Below are 13,528 nucleotides of genomic sequence, written 5' to 3'. Positions count from 1 at the left end.
GCTACAGAGAGCCAAGAGAGCCTCCTCCAGCATCCTATAATCAAAGACCTCCTTGACAGAAGTGTTCTCTTGGAGGATGTCCAAGAAAGGATGGAGATTCCGCAGCCTCTCTGGGAAGCTGACTCTATGCCCTGATAGGGAAGAAACTCTCTGTAATATCCCTACTGGCAGCTTTTGTAAGACTGCCAAAAGAGCCCTTTTAGTCCAGCATCCCTCTTTCCAACAGTGGCCAATCAGATGCCTCCGGGAAGCCCACAAGTAGAGCAGGAGGCCAACAGCTCTCCCCTGTTGTTGCCTCCCCCGGCAGCAGATATGCAGAGGTAGACTGTCTTTGGATTTGGAGGTTCGGGTGAAATAACCCCTGACAGGCAGACTGATGGTCTGGGTCGAGTTTTCTTTTTAAGCCTTCTGAATTCATGACCATACGATTATGCACAGCATGAATAAAGTGGATAGAGAAGAGAGAGGATTTTGTCTCTGTCCCACAATATTAGGACCCCAGGCTCATCTGTTGAAGCCAAACGCTGGAAGGGGCGGTCCCTTTGGGCCGTCCTTCTAGGTGATCAAGGACTGAAGGCCTTGATCAGGTGACTTGGGCAGCTGAGGGGCCCAGCCTTACCGGAGGACCCTCTCCCCACCCTCGCCACAGGATGAAAGAGGGCACTCCGTTCGCCTTGCCCGGAGACTCCTGTCCTCCTAAGCACCCAGGACATCCGCCAGAGGTCATGTGACACCCCCTCCCAACATGCCTATAACCTTTTCCTGCCACTTAGGGGGCCATTGTGGCAGTGACGGGAGACGGGGTGAACGATTCGCCTGCCCTGAAGAAGGCCGACATTGGCATTGCCATGGGCATCGCCGGGTCCGATGTCTCCAAGCAGGCGGCAGACATGATCCTCCTGGATGACAACTTCGCCTCCATTGTCACCGGCGTGGAGGAAGGTGGGTGCCCGCTGGTGGGATGGGGCCGTAGCTCAGTGGCAGAGCATCTGCAGAAGGCCCCAGGTTCCATCCCTGGCAGCACCTCCAGAGAGGCCTGGGGGAGACGCCTGCCTGGGACTTTAGAGAGCCGCTGCCAGTCCGGGTAGACAATCCTGAGCTAGACGGATTGATGGTCTGACTCACTGGAAGGCAGCTTCTGATGTTCCTGTGGTGAAAGGGGGTGGGGCTGGCATCCAGCCGGACCACTAATCCCCTGGGGTTTGCTTCTCCCTAACCTCCTAACCTCCTCTGTGCCCGGGTCTCCGTCTGGCAGGCCGCCTGATCTTCGACAACCTGAAGAAATCCATCGCCTACACCCTAACCAGCAACATTCCAGAGATCACTCCTTTCCTCTTGTTCATCATCGCCAACATCCCTCTGCCCCTGGGTACCGTCACCATCTTGTGCATTGACCTGGGCACAGACATGGTGAGTATTGCCAACCGCACACAGAGGAAGGATAAAGTCTCCTTCCAGGTGGATCTTGGGAAACTCTCTCTTCCACAAACGTGCCTCCCTCCGCAGCATTAGAAAAATGCTGGGGGTTGTAATTTTTATCCCCCAGATTAATTAGCAGAGCACTAAAGAAGCTACCCACTCCAGTTACAAAGCAGCTGCAGAGTTTAGTTGTTGCAGCTATTTAGAGAAGGCACATGGAGATTCTTCTAGAACGAAATGCTAAGTATTTATTGGTGAAGTACACTTTGGATAGGAAAGACCTAACCCTAATCTACAGAACTACATAATGAATAGATAGAGGGAGAGAGTAATGTTTCCATCTGCTCTCTAAGAGGAAAGGAAGGGATTCTGACTCTCAACAGGAAATACCTGAAGAGTCATATCAAAAGCTAAGACAAAGAAGTACCAATGGCTGTCCCCCCATTTCTTTGGAAATCTAAACGCTAGCAGTTCCTTGGATCTGTCGCCAGCACTGAGCAATATAAATGCCAATGGGGTGTAGTGGTTAGAGTTTTGGACTAGGCCTGGGGAGACCCGAGTTCAAATCCCCATTTGGCCATGAAACACACTGGCTGATTCTGGGCCAGTCATCTCTCTCTCAGCCTAACCCATTATTATAATTATAACCATATACACTGATCTGGGCTCCTTGGAGGAAGCATAGGATATCAACGTAGTCAGTCAGTAAATATAAATACAATAAAAGTCATTTCATGGGGGCATCAGTGTGATCTTTACGGCCCCGGGCGAAACAGCCCTCCCATTGCCCAGTTTTCTGGTCCTCACGACTGAGATCAGCAGTCTGGTTAACAACCCACCATGGCCCCTTCCTCTTTCAGGTCCCCGCAATCTCCCTGGCCTACGAGGCTGCGGAGAGTGACATCATGAAGAGGCAGCCGCGCAACTCCAAGACGGACAAGCTGGTGAATGAACGCCTCATCAGCATGGCCTACGGGCAGATCGGTGAGTACCAGCCCGCCGGCAGCCCACGTAACAGTCCAAGGAGGAGGTTTGTTTCCCAGCAGTCAGCCTCTGCCCCACCACATGAAAGGCAGAAATATAAATGTGATCTATGCCGTGTCAGTCAATTTTATACATTTCGATTAATATTATATATACCTATTATTATGTATAATAATATACTATATAATATTATGTACTGTGATATACAGTGGTCCCTCGACTTACGAAGTTAATCCGTTCCGAATGCCCGTTCGGAGGTCGAAAATTTCGTCAGTCGAAAAGCGCACCCACGGAGGTTTAAAAAAGTTCGTAAGTCGAGTAAGCCTCATCTAAAAATTCGTAAGTCGAGGAAACCGCATCTAAACCGCCAACGGTTTCCGTTCGTAGCTCGAAAAATTCGTAAGCGTGTAGCCATTTTTGTCGTTCGTAAGTCGAAAACACCGGATGTCGAGTAGTTCGTAAGTCGAGGGTCCACTGTATAATATTATATTATATTATATTATATTATATTATATTATATTATATTATATTATATTATATTATATTATATTATAGCTTTAAGTACCCAGCATTGCTTGGCTTGTAATAACAGTTTATAGAAACTTAAAGGGGTGGTTGTCGGGGTCCCTGGGTACTCGCTGTTACTCGTCGGGTCCGACTCCTAGGAAGTCACTTTGCCAAGTTTGGTCACAGGCCTGAAGGTAGCTGTACTTAAGAAAATAAGCCCAGGAGGACGTTTGGAACACGAAATAGCAGAACAAGAACCTGTAGTGAAATTGGATTGGGCCAGTCTCTCTTTGAATAGAGATTATGCACACAGTAGAGACACGTCACCTGTCATTTCTCTCCTGTGCTACCTGGTCGATGTGTAAAACCACTCTGACGTGGGGTAAATGCCTTTTAAGATGCACACAGAATGTTTGCCACCACCTGCTGTACCGGACCGTCCTTGCTTTCACCCTGCATCTGAGGAAGTGGGTTATAACCCATTAAAGCTCATGTACTAAAACACTTGTTAGTCTAAAAGATGCTGCCTTATTCTGTTTTTTGACCCATAAAGATATAAATCGACAGCAACAGATGTCTCATCCAAGGCCCAGGGGGGAAAAGAATTACAAGGCAAGAATGCGTCCTTAAGCCTGCTACATTCCTGCCCACAAGGTCCTGTCCAACTTTAGCCAAACTGGCCCACTGTTAAAGTTACCTATGTATGCGCCTCATTTCACAAGCATGTGAACTTATAACGCAACAGCCCGGCTGTCACTCTGGCCAAACAGAAATCCTGGCGGTTCCTCTGGGGAGAGAGCAACACATAACTCCACGATCAAAGCTCCTCGCTAGCTCTTGAACTACCTGAGCAAAGCCTTGCTTCACAAAAGTGCATTCCTAAACTGCCTTCCCTCTACCCAGCAGGCACAAGCCGCGGAGGCATGCCAGTTCCCCTTGCCAAGAAATGGTCAAGGTCAACCCGGAGAGGCCTGACCTTCTGCCCCTCTTTCCGCAGGCATGATCCAGGCTCTGGGTGGCTTCTTCACCTATTTTGTGATCCTGGCTGAAAACGGCTTCCTTCCTACCACCTTGCTGGGAATCCGATTGGACTGGGACGACCGCTCCATGAATGACTTGGAGGACAGCTATGGCCAGGAGTGGGTGAGTGGGGGGCGGGGGTCCACTGGGGGCGATTATTTATTCGTTTAAAATATGTATACCCTGTCCCTCTAGTATACTCAAGGCAGCTCACAAAATCAGCAAAGCGATTATGCTATAAAAACGATAATAAATTAGCTGGGACTATGTAAAAACAAGCCTTAGCTAAAACCAAATTTTCAAAAGCTAAGTTAAAATGACTCTCTAAGACAGGGTTTCTCAACGTGTGGGTCCCCAGATGTTATTGGACTTCAACTCCCATAATACCCAGCCCCAGTGGCCTTTGGTTGGGAATTATGGGAGTTGAAGTCCAGTTACATCTGGGGACCCACACGTTGAGAAACCCTGCTCTAAGAAGATGGATCTTTGATAGTTTCTTAAAGACCTCGAGCGAGGGAGCATGGCGAAGCTCTTCCAAGGGGGCATTCCAAAGCTGAGGGGCCACAACTGAAAAGGCCCTGTCCCCACCAGCTGGATCTCTGTTAGTGGCGGGGCCATGGTAGGGCCTGAGAAGCTGAATGGAGGGTCCTGACAAGTCCATATGGGTGGATGAGATCCCTGGCCCTAAGCTGTGTGGGGTTTTAAAGATCACATCTTGCACCTTGAATCTAGCCCGAAAGCAAACTGGTAACCATCAAAGCTGTGCCTCGGAGTACCAGAAACTGGGGTGAATCTTAGAGGTTGGTCATCTCTTTTTCACCCCACTTGGGAGCTTCACAAAAGGTTGGGCACATCTACATAAAGCATAGGAAGCTGCCTTATACTGAGTCAGACTCTTGGTTCCTCTAGTTCAGTATTGTCTACACTGCCTGGCAGCAGCTCTCCAAGGTTTCAGGCGGGTTTCTTTCCCAGCACTTCCAGGAGATGCTGCCAGGGATTGAACCTGGGACCTTCTCCATGCAAAGCAGCTGCCAGACTATTTTGCGCCCTAAACAAACACATCGACACTCTACACTCTGCGCCCCTCTGCGGTCTGCGCCCTAGGCAGCTGCCTAGTTGGCCTAATAGTCGCACCGGCCCTGGCTGCTCCCCCACTGAGCTTCGGCCCCGTCTCCTGAGAGTCTCTTCTGCTTTCACTCCCTGCAGACGTACGAGCAGCGGAAGGTGGTTGAGTTCACCTGCCACACAGCCTTCTTTGCCAGCATCGTGGTGGTGCAGTGGGCTGACCTCATCATCTGCAAGACCAGGAGGAACTCCGTCTTCCAGCAGGGCATGAAGTGAGTCCCTTTCGCCAACTCTCAAATAACGGAGGAAAGTGCTGTCCCCAGTATTCCGAGTGGCCTGAACACAGCCATTCCGCAGCATCGCTTTTCAGAAGGCTATTACCACACAAGCGGGTCTTTTTCCTGTCCTCTTCCTAGTACCCCCTAGCACGGAAGCCGTCCTTGTTCACAGCTGCTGCACACTGGGTTGACGATTCCCTCGAGCTGTCGATCATGACCCCAACATCTCAGACCCTAGTATGAAGTACAGTGTGTAAATGCCGTGTGGGCAAGCTGTGTCCCACATATTAGATTTCTGAAGCAAAAATATGGGGCAAGCAGGGGGCAAAATGCTTAACTTAAGGGGGCATTTGCCTCCCCTCCGGAGCCACCTTTGCCTAGAGGGGAAACTGGTGGGTTTTCTTATCCCCAAGTGTATCCCTTGACATTTGCTTACCGGAACATCCATGCCACTCCCACCGCCAGCTCAATACCGAAAGGGTTTGGGGCATCAGCGGGTCGCACAGGCCCACAGAGAAACAGTCATCGATGCTTCCAACAGAACTCTTAATTGCCTTCAACAGACCAAGCACAAATCCCCCTGCCCTTAGGCCCAAACCCTTTTTGTGGCTGTCGTTCCCAAGCACCCCAGGGGTACTGTAACTTCACCCCAACCACCCCGGAATCCTTATGGCTGGCCACCCCTGGTCACTGCACAGGAAGCAGCGGCGGTCTCCCTCTCTAGACCTGGGAAGCTTGCCGCAGTGGCCGCAGGCTTTAACTGATCTCCTCCAGGAGGGAGAATAACCTTATCCTCCTCACTCCGGATTCCCCCTCGCCCAGCCCTTCCCCCTGGGCCTCTCCCTCTTTTATAGGAGCCATGTGGCCCTTTCAGGAAACAAGGCCTTGCCCAGTCCGGCCCACCTTGGGGGGGTCCAGGTGTGGTCCGTCCCATGAGTCCTGCTGAGCCAAAGCTCCCCCGGCCCCTCTCACGGTGGCTGGCAAGGATGCTTTGCCCTCCACGTTTCAGGGATTCTCCTCGGCTCCTCCATTCGGGGCTGCCCGTGGGTCACACTTCTACTCAAGCTCCTCTGCCGCCATTTTGTGGCCCGCTCACCTCGTTTGGAGGAATTGCTTCGGGGGTCTTCGCCGCCCATGTGCATCTCTCCCCCATCCTGGACCTCTGGGATGCCGTTCCTTGCTCCTCCCTTGTGAACTGTTCTTCCTTTTCCTCCCCCAGGAACAAAATCCTGATCTTTGGCCTTCTCGAGGAGACCGCTTTGGCCGCCTTCCTGTCGTACTGCCCTGGAATGGGGGTAGCTTTGCGCATGTACCCGCTCAAGTGAGTGTGTCGCCCAGGGAGGGGGGGTGGCAGGCCGGGGGGGGGTCATGGGGAGGGCCACGCCACCAGTGGTGCAGACAGAGTGGAAGCCTGAGGAGCAACTCCTCACTTAAAAGGTTTTTCGGAGGGTAGGAGTGACACTTGTGTGGGAGATAGATGAGTCATTAGGTTTGGCATGGGGGGGGTGGAGTTGAGTAAAATGAAGGGGGGACTCCACAAATGCTATCCGGTGGCGGGGTCGGGGATCTGCACCCCTGCACGCCACACTACTGTGTTCCCCTCTCCTTTAAAGTGTCCCCTGGGGGTTAAGGCTTAGAACGTCTTGCTGATATAGAAACCAAGTGTTTAAGCAGTATACAAATCACTGAGCAAAGAGGCACCTTTTAAAAGTGGTGACTCTTTTTATTTAGCAGGGAGAGAGCAACTGGCCCTCTCCATCCCTAACACAGCATCCCTCCAGTGGCTGTTGCTGATGCCGCCTATCTTGTGTTTCTTTTTGGATTATGAGCCCTTGGGACAGGGCTCACAATCTGATTGATTGATTGATTGATTGATTATCTATGTAAACCGCTTTGAGAACTTTTGTTGAAAAGCAGTACATAAATATTCGTTGTCGTCGTCGTCGTACTGCTACTAGTAGTGATGAATAAATAAAGCCCCTGCAGAACTGTTGGTGACACTGCCTTATACATGCTCTGCCCCCACATCTTCCTCTCCCCCTAATCCTCTTCTGATTCAAGTAATAAGAATCTAAGAAGAGCCTTGCTGGATCAGTCCTAAAACCTATCTAATCCGGCACCCTGTCCCTGGTTGATGCAATGACCCACCAGATGCCTCTGGGGACCACACAACCAGGAGATTAGAGCCTGCCCTCCTCTGCAACTGGTATTTGGAGGCCTCTGTCTCTGAACATGGAGGTAATCTATAGCTATTTGAGCTACTAGCCATTGATACTCGGCCTCCATGAACTGGCTTGAGCCCCGCTTGAAGCCATCCAAGCTGGTGGCCATTGTCACATCCCATGGCAGAGAATTTCACAGATGAATTATGCGCAGTGTGAAAAAGCCATTCTTTTGCTTGGTCCTAAATTTCCCAGGGTCCAGTTTCATGGAATGACCCCTGTGTTGGGAGTGGGGGAGAACTAGTGTTGGGAGGGGGGGGAGAACTTCTCCCTATCCACGTTCTCCAAACCATGCACAATTTTATAAACTCCTAGCATGTTTCCTTAATACTGTCTCACTCCGCGTCCCCTGACATCCCAAGGTCACGTTGCTCCTTTCCCAAACTCCCTGCCCGTGTGGACCCGTACACCACATGCAGCACCTCCGAGTGGACCTGGCAACCTCCTTAACACGGCCTCCCACTCCCGAGTCCCTTCCTGGTCCACTCTGCCTCCCTAAAACTCTGCCCCGTCTCCTTTGCAGGGTCACTTGGTGGTTCTGTGCCTTCCCATACAGCTTGCTGATCTTCATCTATGATGAGGTCCGGAAACTCCTCCTCCGTCGGTATCCAGGCGGTGAGTATCCACTTTCCACTGTGGTGTTGTCACAGAGGGACACTTCCAGGGTTCTCTTCCAAAGGTCCGCCAAATTCTGACGATCCAAATTGCTGTGGTCTCAGCAGTGGATCCAATATATTGGGAAGCCTCTGCTATTCCCATTTTTATTTCCAAATGTCTGTGCAGTTTTCCAGAGCTGTCCATCCCTTCACGTCTTTCCTCCTCCCCTCTGCTATTCATGCTTATGAGCAAAACACTGCAAAGAAGCAGTCTTGTCATGGTGACACATACAGGCGAACCTCAGTATTTGTGGGGGTTCCATTCTCCGCTACTACTGCGGATATGGAAACCACAATGGGATCATAGGGGTTAGGTTCCAGGAGAAGGAAATCGCCATTTTATTTTTACATTTCCCTTTTTAAAATGGGGCTAAAAGGACCTAGAAATGGGGGGGCCTAATGTGCTCTAAGGGTCCCCAGCAGTCCATAAATGCCCCTCAGGAGTTTAAAACCAGCCGGAAATCACATTTTTTGCCCATTTTTTTAAAAAAATGGGGGTGAATGGCCCTAGAAATGTGAGGTGGGTGGCCTAGTGTGCTCCACGGGTCCCTAGAAGTCCAGGAATGTGCCCCCAGGAGTCAAAAATCAGTCAAAATTCACAAATTTTTGCCCATTCTAAAAGAATGAGCCATAAAATGGCTCGCTATGTCAAAATGGAGGCTGGTCATTTCCGGCCACCCTGCAACTCGCAAATATGCAGATCTAACCCCCCCCGCCCCCGCCCCACGTATACTGAGGTCAGGTGTCTATTACCTGATCACAGCTAGCAAAACTGCGGCTAGTGAATCCACGATTAATGAGGTTGTCCCGTACGAGTCCCAAAGGGCTCTTCTTTTGTGTGGTTTTTTTTCTGTGCTAAAACAAGTGCTCTTGACTGCACATACGTTTGTATCAACTTTTTCCAATACTTGGTACATTAGTGACACACAACACAAAATTCTCCTTGCAGACAGAGGTACAATCAAAGCAAGATTGCTTTTGTTGCAGGGTTTTATAAACACACTCAGATGGGGGGGGGGCAGCCTTTTCATGGGGCTAGATGAGGCACTCGCCTTAGGTGGCAAATTATAAGGGCACCAGCAGGGTGGCAAGATGACCCTGCTGTCATCGAGATCAAAGCAGCTCTTTGGGACTGACCTGAACCTTGCAATCTTTGCAAAGCCTGCAAGACACACGTGGAGAAGAGGGGAGGCTGCTGGCAACCTTCCCTCCTCCCTGCCCCTCACCCGTGCCCTCCTCCAAAGCTTGCAAGGTCTGGTTATGAAGGGGGCTTGGCAGCATCTGATACCTCACCCCGAGCGCCACTACACCTTGGGCCACACCTGCCCACAGAGAATGCAAAGTAGAGAGAAATATGCAATAAACGGAAGGAAGAGGAAGCAAACTGGATGTTACAGTTCTGGAATTAATTTTAGATGTTATCCTAATGAGCATTACCCAGCTATCGGTTGTGTGTATTGTGGAAACCACAGTGGTTTACAGGAGCAAGAAACTGCATGTCTGGCAGATAATCATAAGGGCATAAGAACAGCCCTGCTGGATCAGGCTCAAGGCCCATCTAGTCCAGCATCCTGTCTCACACAGTTTCCCACCAGATGTCCCTGAGAAGCCAACAGGCAAGAGGTGAAGGCATGCCCTCTCTCCTGCTGTTGCTCCCTTGCAACTGGGATTGAGAGACATCCTGCCTCTGAGGCTGGAGGTGACCTATAGCCACCAGACTATAAAATCTGAATTGAAGGGAGCTTCATTTCTAACGGCTGCAATTCGGAGGAGAGAGCAGTGCGCACCTCCTGCAACCTTGCTTGCGGAGCTTTCTTTTAAAAAGAAAAGCCGTTTCTGGCAGTCTTGCCTGTCGAGTTTGAGAGAAAGAGAGAGAGAGAGAGAGAGAGAATCCCCTGCCATCTTGTTTGCAGAGTTTCCTAAACAAAATAAAACACAGTTCCTGCAACTTGGCTTGCAGAGTTTTTCCGTTTCTTTTTTCAGCCATGCCCTAAACATAAAAACATAAGGACAGCCCTGCTGGATCAGGCCCATCTAGTCCAGCATCCTGTTTCGCACAGTGGCCCACCAGGTGACCCTGGAAGCCTACAGGCAGGAGTTGAGGGCATGCCCCCTCTCCTGCTGTGACTCCCCTGCAACTGGGACTCAGAGGCATCCTGCCTCTGAGGCTGGAGGTGGCCTCTAGCCCTCCGACTAGTAGCCGTTGATAGACCTCTCCTCCATGAAGTGATCCAAACCCCTCTTCAAGCCATCCAGGTTGTTGGCTGTCATCTTGCTCACAAGGCTCTCTTTAAAAACAACAACAACGATAACAAACAACATCCTCAACCATCAGCCAGTCCCTTTGGCCAGCTAGGGAAGGTGTCTCTCTCCCCTCTCCTGCCCCCCACCCCGACCGCTTCCCCACCCCCCTAACCAGCCTCTCTCCTCTCCCTTCCTTTGCCAGGCTGGGTGGAGAAGGAGACCTACTACTGAGCCGCCGGCGGCAGTGCGGTCAGCGCCTCCTTGTTGCTCTGTGGGCCAACCTCCTGGGCATCCCTTAGAACCTGTAGTCGACTTTGCGTGGGGCGGGGCAGGGCGGGGCGGGGCGGGAGAGTCTTGTCTGTGGGGCCAGACACTCATGCACACTCTACTCACATAGCTCTCACCTTTAACCATTCACCATTAGGCACTAACCCCACTGGGGCGGGGAGGGGGGCGGGGAGCACATGGACGGGGTTGCTGAGCCGGGGGGGGGGGAGAAAGCGGCGAGACTGACCGCCAAGTGGGAACACGCTCAGGCCCACACCAGGGAAGCCAGAAGGCCAGGGTGAGGGGATGGGGAGAGCGATCAGGCAAGCTGGCATTGTTTGTGGGAGAGAGAGAGAGAGAAAGAGGAGGTCTCATCTGGGGGGAGTTCCTGACGTGGGACAAAAGAGCCACCAGGAGAGGGGGGCAGAAAGGGGGCTGAGCCCATTTCCTCCGCCTCGCGCACACTCCAGAAGCAGGGGTGAAATCTTGGCCCTTCCCCTTGGCCTGTGTCCCTTCCGCTCACCTCGGCGTTCTCTCCACGGACAGGAGACGCAAGCATATGGCACCTTGGATGTGTTGGGAAAGATGCAATAAAAGTAATTTAACCAGTTCTCCCCACTGCCTCACTCTCCATTCCTAAGAGAAATAATTGAACTGGGTCCCTCCAGTGCTGGGTGGCAGAGAAGGTCTCTTCCTCTTGAAAACCAAAAGGAAAGCCCTGTCGTGAAATGAATTTTAAAATGCAACAGATACAGGTCAATTTTTTTAAATTTTTTTAATGGAGGGGAGAGCTGTGATGGGTCTGCAAGATTAGGCTGGGAGTGCAGAGTCCAAGGAGACGGAAGGTCCTGATGGGATTTATAATGCCTAATTAACCTCTGGAACCTACTGCCACAAGATAGGGCCGTGGCCAGTTGCTTGGATGGTTCTTTAGAAGACTGCAGCGCAGGATTAAAAACTTCCCGTTACTCACAATATAACCTGAGCAAACAGAAAAATAAAGAAGAAACGTTTGGTCTGTTATATAACAAACAAATCAAACATACACACCCATATCAAAACATACAAATATCAGCTTCAATACATGTACTCGAAGGAGAGAGAGAAACCCTGGTTGCATTTCAACAAAGGTTTTCTTCAGTGTTTGCACATAACTAATTTCATACACAAGAAGCAGTAATATATCAAGAACCAGTGAGGCCACAGTCATTTCTCTAGGAGTTCTTTAATTCATCTGAATCTTCAGTGCTGTTCATCTAAGCAATGAGCCACCTTTTAAAGTGTGCTGTCGAGTCGGTGTTGACACCTGGTGCCCACAGAGCCCTGTGGTTGTCTTTGGTAGAATACAGGAGGGGTTGACCATTGCCTCCTCCCTCACAGTATGAGATGATGCCTTTCAGCATCTTCCTATATCACTGCTACCCAATATAGGTGTTTCCCATAGTCTGGGAAATATACCGGCGGGGATTCAAACCGGCAACCTCTGGCTTGCTAGGCAAGTCATTTCCCCACTGCACCATTAGGGAACCACCTTTTACCCTTCCCATATCCGGGGAAGGTTAAAAATCCTCTGTGGGAGTGGAAGAAAGGATGGATCACTAACAGCATTTCATACATGCGTTATTATAGCAGATCTACACTACTTCGGACTGCCAACTGTTGCTGGACTACAAGTCCCATCACCTCCAGCCACAGTTGCCAGTAGTCAGAGATGATGGGAGTTGTGGTCCGACATCTTCAGGCGGGCCAAAGTTGTGTAGCCCTGAGTTAGAGGAATTGTAAAGATCTGGTTGTGTCTTGTGTAGAGCACTGTCTCAAGGGGGTTTGTTTGCCCCATAGATCTGGGAAGCAGCAAAGCTCTCTAGGCCTTCATGAAGCCGGCAGGGAGAGGTGGGGCAGGGAAGAGGCCAGAATCAATGCAACTGTGGGTGCATTCCTTTACAAGGAGATTCCTTGCTGTGTTTGCTCATGCAACGCAAAAATCTGGAAAACAGTCCTGGTTTCCTTGCTAAGAACATAAGAAGAGCCGTGCTGGGTCAGGTCCAAGGCCTACCTAGTCCAGCGCTTTGTTTTTTTGACGTGGGTTTCTCATGTGTGGGTTTCTTCTCATGTGCAAAGAGCATCCTCTAGTCTGTACTCACCCTCTGATTTCTAGTCTCTTGCTGTGTGGCTGGGCAAGGGATAGAAACACAGGGACATCAGAAGCTGCCTCATACCAAATCAGACCCTTGGTCCATCTGGCTCAGGATTGTCTTCACAGACTGGCAGCGGCTTCTCCAAGGTTGCAGGCAGGAGTCTCTCCCAGCCCTCTCTTGGAGATGCTGCCAGGGAGGGAACCTGGAACCTTCTGCATGCAGATGCTCTTCTCAGAGTGGCCCCATCCCCTGAAGGGGGATATCTTAACAGTGCTCACACCCCATCCAAATGCAAACCAGAACAGACTGCTTAGCAAAGGGGACAATTCATGCTTGCTACCACGAGACCAGCTCTCCTCTCTGGGGAGGAGGGCAGGCGGCCAAAGCTAGCAAGAGAGGGAGCCTCAGAAGCTCTGCCAAAGAGGCATCTTCAAGGCCCCTTTGGTACGTTGCCCTGTCTTGCTGTACCCAGGTGCCCCTTCTCCGTTCCCCAAATCAGGGCAGGTTCTGCCACTTGTCCATAGGCCTCTAGTACCATTCGGGCCTGCCTGAACCAGCTGAGGTGGTCAGTGTCATCTGGAAGTCTTAACTCGCATCTCCTCTGGAATGGAGGGGATATCATTCACATATCGGCCAGATTTACCCCGAAGTCCCTGCGAGTTATCGGGGAACGGTTCACACACAATTCAGGCTTTTTACTGCACGTTAGAGAAGCAGCCCAATTTATATCC

At 50.9% G+C, this 13,528-nt stretch overlaps 1 protein-coding gene across 2 annotated transcripts in view; it reads left to right on the top strand.

Moving 5' to 3' along the window:
- The window catches only part of LOC128337109 (sodium/potassium-transporting ATPase subunit alpha-2), a 50,979-nt gene extending 39,706 nt beyond the window's left edge, over positions 1-11,273 (top strand). For both annotated transcript variants that reach the window (XM_053277710.1, XM_053277711.1), the window contains exons 16-23: positions 774-942; positions 1,256-1,410; positions 2,280-2,403; positions 3,908-4,053; positions 5,137-5,267; positions 6,493-6,594; positions 8,019-8,110; positions 10,598-11,273. In XM_053277710.1, coding sequence (XP_053133685.1) covers positions 774-942; positions 1,256-1,410; positions 2,280-2,403; positions 3,908-4,053; positions 5,137-5,267; positions 6,493-6,594; positions 8,019-8,110; positions 10,598-10,626 — 948 coding nt within the window. In that variant the 3' untranslated portion in view covers positions 10,627-11,273. The remainder of the gene's footprint in view (positions 1-773; positions 943-1,255; positions 1,411-2,279; positions 2,404-3,907; positions 4,054-5,136; positions 5,268-6,492; positions 6,595-8,018; positions 8,111-10,597) is intronic.
- Positions 11,274-13,528: the final 2,255 nt, after the last annotated feature.

This window comes from Hemicordylus capensis, chromosome 14 (assembly GCF_027244095.1).
Source record: "Hemicordylus capensis ecotype Gifberg chromosome 14, rHemCap1.1.pri, whole genome shotgun sequence".
NCBI lineage: Eukaryota > Metazoa > Chordata > Lepidosauria > Squamata > Cordylidae > Hemicordylus > Hemicordylus capensis.
The sequence above is the reverse complement of the archived record's forward strand: the minus strand, read 5'-3'. Positions and strand labels throughout refer to the sequence as shown.